We start from the raw sequence: 7,537 nt of genomic DNA on the forward strand, positions 1-7,537 counted from the left end.
TAACAGGACCAGAGAGTATGTAGATCACAAGGGGGTGGATTCAGAGAGAGGTTAGTCCTCTCCTGGTGAAATACAGGCAACCCCCACTTAACGCTGTTTTGCTTAGCACTATTTCACTGTAACGCCCATTTTACATTGATACCCAATACTACTTAGCGTTCAGCAAGTTTTGTTATAACACTCATGGCATCATACAACTGGCAGCAGGGAGTGTAAAAATCCTCAACCAAGCACTTCAAAACCCCCTGGGAAAATTGGTTTCGCTTAACGCTATTCTGCTTAATGCTTGTTTTTTTGGGAACCAAATAAGAGCGCTAAGCAGGGGCTGCCTTAACCAACTAGAAGAAATAGGGGATCTGGGCTGCCAGTTCTCCATGAGGCCCCCATGGCAATGTTAGGGGGAAGAAATTAAAGCAGGAGAAGGAAGTGTTGCCCTATCCCTGTCATCAGTCCTGCCAAAGAGCACATCTGCTGCAGGGCTGAAGCTGCCTAGGAGTTCATATAGTGCTATCATCCCCCAAACCAGGACACCTCACCCTGACACTGAAGAGTAGTAAGTTGGATTCTCCTGACACTAGTTTTGATCCATTGATTCCCAGCCCCCTCTGTGAGGCAGCGGGGAGCACTTGAGGAAATGTTGGTGGCATGTGCAGAGGTGTGGCATGCTGTCACCTTCATGCAATGCAATGTATCACATGAACTGCCTGGGCAAGAGAAGGAGGAGCTCTCTGACTTAAGGACTGGTGCTTGCTCCTCTTCTGAGAGTACAGGTTTCCCTCAATTTATGCAGTAGATGCTTTCCTAGGGAATGGTGCATAAATCTAATTCATATAAAGTGAACCCAGTTTACAATGAAACAGATAAGGATGTGTTCCTGTGGCAGTGAAGAAGGAAAGGAGTGATGCTGGGGCTAGGGAAGGGGTGGGGAGAGAAAAGCGGTGCAGCCCAGTGGCTGCAAGCAGGCAGCGTCTGCCACTCCCGGGGCTGCAGCAGGGGTAGCACCAGGCTCTTTGTGGTGCTCACGGTGGGTGGCAGCCCCATTCAACCGACTACTCCCCACTCACCCCACTGCTCCACTTAGTTTCATAGTTTCTAGGGTCGGAAGGGACCTGAGTAGATCATCTAGTCCGAGCCCCTGCCATGGCAGGAAAGAGTCCTGGGGTCAAACGACCCCAGCAAGGTATACATCCAGCCTCCTCTTAAAGACCCCCCAGGGTAGGAGCCAGCACCACTTCTCTTGGAAGTTGGTTCTAGATCCTAGCCACCCTGACCGTGAAGTAGCGCCTCCTGATATCTAGCCTAAAGTGAACCCAGTTTACAATGTGTTCTCCCCACTCACTGCAGCCCCTGCTGCAGCAGCCCCAGGAGCAGCTGACACCAGCTACCTGCAGCCACTGAGCTGCACCATGCCCTGAATGCCCCAGCACAGTGCGGCCCATCGGCCGCAAGCAGGCAGCACCTGCCACTCCCAGGAAAGAGCCTGGTGCCACCACCAGCCCCAGCCTGCAGCGACTGCCGGCCCCAGCCTGTTCTCATCTCACTGCAGGTGGCTGCCTGCCCCTACTTCAGCCCTGGGAGTGGCAGACTCTGCCTTCTTGCAGCTGCTGGGCTATGCCATGCCAGGTGGTTTGGGGCATGGCGCAATCCAGAGGCTGCAAGCTGCTGGCATCAGCCATTCCCAGAGCAGCTGCAGCAGGTGTTGCGGTGAGTGGGGCCCCGGCCCCATGGCCCTTTCCCCTCTCCTTATCCATCCCCTCCGCTCACGGCCCTTTCCCCTCCCCTCACAAACTCACAAACCTACCTGCTTGGGGGAGGTGGGAGAACACCTATGCCGATCACATAACAGCAAATTTACCTTGCATATAATGAATTTCCGGTATGAAAAGGATCATCGCATAAAAGCAAATTTGCAGAAATTGAACCCGCATAAATCTAGGGAAACCTGTACTAACAAGGTAGGCTTCTCCCTACACTGCATCTTGACCAGTCTGGCCCAGGTCAAAGGCTTGTCATTTGCCCATCAGACTGTCCAACAGCAATAGCACCTCTTAGCAACACCATTAGCAGCACGAGGAGAGACTAGGGCACCTGGACCTCTTCAGCCTCTGCAAGAGAAGGTTGAGAGGTGACCTTGTGGCTGCCTATAAATTCATCATGGGGGTGCAGAAGGGAATTGGTGAGGCTGTACTTACCAAGGCACCCCTGGGGGTCACAAGAAATAATGGCCATAAGCTAGCAGAGAGCAGATTTAGACTGGACATTAGGAAGAACTTCTTCACAGTTAGTGGTCAAAATCTGGAATGGGCTGCCAAGGGAGGTGGTGCTCTCCTCTACCCTGGGGGTCTTCAAGAGGAGGTTAGATAGACATCTGGCTGGGGTCATCTGAACCCAGCACTCTTTCCTGCCTATGCAGGGGGTTGGACTCGATGTTCTATTGAGGTCCCTTCCTACCCTAATGTCTATGAATCTATTAATCATTCTGTTGTGGCATCTTTGCTCCCAGCCTGGACAAAGCCAAGGAGGATCTGGGTTACCTGGTAGATCCATGACTTGCACATGAACTCCATTCTGCACTAGGTCCCGGAGGCCTTGTCGGTTGCGTTCATCCATGTGCTTGAACAGTTGGGCTGCCTTGATCACCAGGGTTACATGAGGGTGTGCCTGCAAAAACTGCAGGATCCTTCTACAGCATCGGCCGCAGGGACTCCAGGACAGAAACCAGGTGATATGGCAGGGCACAGGATGATTGAACTGTAGCTTCCCAAAGGCATTTTCCAAGCAGTTGACTTCAGCATGTTGGGTGAGTGTGTTTGAGCACCGGTTTCTCCACACCTTGGATCCTTTACCCCACCTGATCTCATACAGCAGGTGTGTCACCTTGGGCCAGGTGCTGGGCATATAATTCTCCTGAAAGCTTTTCAGCTCTATCTTCCATCTGAAACATAAACACCATCAACTTGCCCCCCTCGGTATCTCATGCATCAGAGGCTCTGCACATTGACCACACCATCACTGCCTTTCTGTGCTTTTCATTCAAAGATGTTCCCTGGGCAGCTTTTCCATTCATCCCAAAATGCTGTCTGGGCTTTTCCATTCAGCATTCACTCAGCAGAAAAAAAATAAGCATCCATTTCAAACTACAGAGGGACATTTAGAAGGAGTTGAAATCCAGTGGTCTCCAGGAGGAATTAAGCCAAGTCACCAGTGTGATCTTCCTGCAGTTCCCCCCAGTGAGACATCCAGCCCTTGCTCCAGAGCACAGCCTGCAGCAGTGAAACAGGATGACAGAGGAAGATATAGGGACAGATCTAGGCTAGAAATGATAAAAGAGAAAAGTTCCTGTAGAGTTTCTCAGCTCCTGCAGATCTGACAGCACGGCACAGGAAGTGACAGTCTCACCTTTGGCTGGTGCCTAGGAGACCTGTTGAAGAAAGATTTGAAAGTCAGTTGGTGGAGGCAGGAGCTTAGAAGAGTCCTGTGTCCTTTCCCTCCTCATCCCTGCAAGTCACTAGAGCTTGCCGTGCCAAATCTCTTGCTCTCATTTTCCTTCACAGATGATCCCCACACAGTCCTCATACTAGAGGGCTCTGCTCCTATCCAGTATGCCCAAAAGGTAGAAATTCCTCACACCCCAAATTCAGTGACTGTTTTAACTGTTTTTGCCTTCACACATGGGGTTTGATTCTGATCTGAAACTAGTTTTATACCTATGATATTCCAGTGGTGTTGTAGCTGATTTACTCTACTGTATTGAACAACAGGGTCAGGCTCCTTGTTTATATTTGAAGGTACTACTGGAAGCCCAGGCTTGATTTTTTTTCCCCTTGGTCCCCAGTCATGAGGAATCAGGCAGAAAGAAATTTGGGAATCAAACAATTCGTTTTCTCTGTGACTTGGTTTGCTGTATAATCTGAAGATTTTTTTCAGAATCAGAAAACTTTCCTGGATTCTTACCAGTCCTATGTTTAACAGAACAAGACTTAAATTTCAAAATCTATTACATATACAAAATGAACATTCATGAACAGATATCTACACAAAGGTAACAGAGCCACAGGTGGCACACACTCAGCAGCACAGGTACTCACACGTCCTCAAGGTGTCATACGTGCTCAACAAATACAGAAAAATACACACACACTCCTTACCTTTCTTTTCACCCACAGCCATTGCTTCTGCTTACTGTAGCTCCAGATGCAGACTATTTGTACTCCTTTTTTTTTTTAGACATTTTCACTTTCAGTTTCTCTTCCGGAGAACTGAAACTTGTCGCCTAGTATCGGTTTCTCCCACTAAGGTTGCCACTTCTGTTTGAATCTATTCCGAGAGTTTTTATCACATGATGTAAAGATATTAATGACTAATCTATGGTACTGAACTCAGGAAGGCAAATGTACATTACTATTACATTTTAAAAACTCACTGGACTACTGTATAAATTCGATTCAACATTTAATATTTATTTTTATGAATGCCCCATCATTTATCTCCCAGGTGACTCTCAGCAGACTTCTGGATATTTATACAGCATAAGCTGTGTTAACCAGCACTTTATGAGCCAGAAAACTCTATTAACTGGCATCCGAGGTTAGCAGCAAAAGGGGAAGCACCACTTCCGGGTTTCGCTGCCGCTGTGAGCAGAGTTCTTGCCACTTCTTTGGCCATAGCCCAGGGCAAAGCAGCCTGAGTGGGGCAAAGCAGCCTGTGCAGGGCCCCGTCCCTGTCCCCCGGCACACTGACACTGGGGAGTACATCAGACGGTGCACATTTGATTAACCAGAATATTTGATTAACTGGTATCCCCCATTCCCAGGGGATGCCAGATAACAGAGCTTTTACTGTATGTAATTCCTGGAGACTCCAGGAAGGTTGGCAACCCAATCCTGGAGGGTTGGCAACCCTAAATCCCACATAGGTGCAGTAGGACCTAAGAGGGCATGCTGTTACTTTAAGTAGGTCTATATATAGGGTAAAGAACTACACACTGGCCATGCCTCCACAAGATGCTGGCTGAACAGTAGCTCATTACTACTACACAGTAACTTGTTTCTACTTTTCAGGAGTGTCGCATGGCACAAAGCATGACGCAACGCTAGTGTGCAGTAGTAACAAACTACTGTGCAGTAGAAATGAGCTACTGCACAGTCAGCGTCAAAAAAAGTTGTTTGGCGATGCTACTGCGCAGTAGCTCCAGTTACTGCGCAGTCATTTAGTAGTTGTGTATGCAAGTACTAAATGACTGTGCACTAACAACTGTGCAGTCAGCATCTTGTGTAGAGGCAGCCATTGTCAAGAAGGTAGCAGTACCTGGCCCTCAGAGCTTTGTGTATCCTGTCTCTAAGCCCCCTGCGCTGGTTTGTGACAACCCTTGAGTAAGGTTCAGGCAGGGGAAAAAGTATCTCCCTCACTACCGTGTTGCCTGGGAAAGGGCAGCCCAGGACCAGACCTGCTTATGAATTCTGTATGTGTGTACTTACCAGGCCCTCCAGAGAGAACCCACTGGGGAGAGCAGGTAGAGCCCTTGTGCAGACAGCATCATGAGGAGGGCATCATACTGCCCAGGCAGGATGACTGAGCAGGTACCCAGTGATCAATAACTTGAGAATTAATGCTTCAGTATTCACTACTGAGCATTTCATGGGCAGACTGGGAAGAAGGGAAAAAGAAATAAAATCCAGGGTTTACTTTTTCAGCTGCCAATGTATCTTCTTGGAAACCATCTGCTATGTGTATCTCAGTGGATGACAGCTACTGTTGATTTTTCCTGATAAATGTGTGTTGAAAGGTAATGTCTGGAAAATGTATCTGATATTTATTCTGGGTGGAACAAATTATGGTGGGGGACCTTACAGAAGGACAAGTGAAAAAGATGTGGAGGGAGGTGGCTGACAAATGCCAAAATGGGGAGCATGCTGATCTAGCAGGGTTGGTCATATGAAATATCTTGCTGGCGAGGGAGGTACAACATAGATGGAGCTTGGTGAGAACAGCAAAGTATCCAAGGGAGAGTTGTGGGGATGAAGAAACAGAGACATGTTTTGGGAGAGTACGTATGCAAAGGTTGTGAGGGAAAGGGTACATCATTTTTTGAGCACCACAAAAATAATCCAGCCCTAAACGCAAGAGATGGTATTGTTCAGGTTCATATCAAAGGGGCCTAAGGAAACAATATTAAGGGCACTGTTAGCAGGTTTTAAAAAGCAGTATATAAAAAGTAAGAAACCTCTGAGTTTTTAAGGGCTTGGCTTTCACTGAAAGAGGGTTCCTGAAGCTGGGGCTGCATGAACTAAAATACTACATCAGTCAGGACAAGGAAGAGATCAGAGCAGAGGAGGCAGAGAAGAAGGGAAAGAAAAAGGACCAGACACACTTGTTTCACTGAACCAGCAGAGAGAACTTGTGGAAGGGTCAGAGAGTTTCAGATGGTTACTGAGGCAATAGGTGTTTTTTCAGAGGGAGATTAATTGATATTCATGGGGTTCTGTATGAAGAAATATAGTTCTGTAAGGTATTTTTTGTGGTATTTTTTGAGGTTGATGTATGTTGCTTAAGGGTTTAACACATGTAGTTGTATGTTTTTCATATGTAGTTGTTTTGTAATATGAAGTATAACCTGGGTGGCGGCCCAATAGTTGCCACCTCACTCAGTATCAGGGATGGTGTGGTGAGAGTGGGGCAGGGCTTCCGGCCAGCACCAATTTACTTTCCAGCCGGCCCCTACTCCCCACAGAGAAGCCCATGGTCTCAAGAAGGTCTAACACTTAACTGACTTAACTATTTACACTTTATTTACAAAACAAGAATAATAGGAAAGGTTATTTACAAGTGAACTTAAACGGCATAACCAGAATCACAACACAAACCAGAATGCATTTTTCAACCCTTGACTCAAGAACCACAGGTCGGGTAACTGGCAGCTTTCAGCCACTGCTGAGATGCTACCACAAGGAAGCAAGGTGCTCACTCCCTGCAGCTCCAACAGGCTTCCCAATAAGCGACAGACTGCAACAGGTTAAACTCTTCTGGTCAGCAGCAATCAAATTGTATCAAACCCCAACCCCGCAAAGAAGCTGAAGGATGACCCTCCGTGGCAACCAAAAGGCAAACAAAAAAGTAGGCTCTGCAGCAATCAGCATGACCCAAGCACAAAGCTCAGGGACTCCATCCGATGACAATCAGCTGCAGAATAAGGGACAGGACTGAGTCCCCTCTGAGGCAGTCAGTGGCAGAGGGTCAACAGCACAGGCAGCTCCCAGGAGTTGTTGCTCCAAACCCCTGCTCCAGATGACTGGCCGGGCATGCCACGTGCCTCACAGCTCACCAATCCCACTCTGAGCGCTGGCCTGCACCCTGAGCTCCCAGGGACCCTCGTCCTGATGTTCTGCTGCTCCTCAGGATCCCAATGTCTTGCCTGCTGCTGTTCCGCTTCCCCAGGGAAGAGAAGGGGTTTCCTCAACTCACTGGCCCAGCTCCCTGCTCCAGATAAGGATGCCGCCTGCGCTCCTGCCCGCTGCTGGTTCTCCGCAGTGGAGTGGGG

General features: G+C 48.3%; 1 protein-coding gene across 1 annotated transcript in view; it reads right to left on the reverse strand.

The window, feature by feature from the left end:
* APOBEC1 (apolipoprotein B mRNA editing enzyme catalytic subunit 1) overlaps window positions 1-4,281 on the reverse strand; it is a 10,275-nt gene extending 5,994 nt beyond the window's left edge. Inside the window, exons 1-3 of the mRNA XM_019515993.1 lie at window positions 4,149-4,281; window positions 3,400-3,421; window positions 2,535-2,935 (exon numbers count right to left, since the gene is read on the reverse strand). Of these exons, the coding sequence (XP_019371538.1) occupies window positions 2,535-2,935; window positions 3,400-3,421; window positions 4,149-4,170 (445 nt within the window). The 5' untranslated portion in view covers window positions 4,171-4,281. The remainder of the gene's footprint in view (window positions 1-2,534; window positions 2,936-3,399; window positions 3,422-4,148) is intronic.
* Between the last annotated feature and the right edge of the window lie 3,256 nt (window positions 4,282-7,537).

The sequence above is a fragment of the Gavialis gangeticus genome, unplaced genomic scaffold, assembly GCF_001723915.1.
Source record: "Gavialis gangeticus isolate Ggan-Ray unplaced genomic scaffold, GavGan_comp1, whole genome shotgun sequence".
Classification (NCBI taxonomy): Eukaryota; Metazoa; Chordata; order Crocodylia; family Gavialidae; genus Gavialis; species Gavialis gangeticus.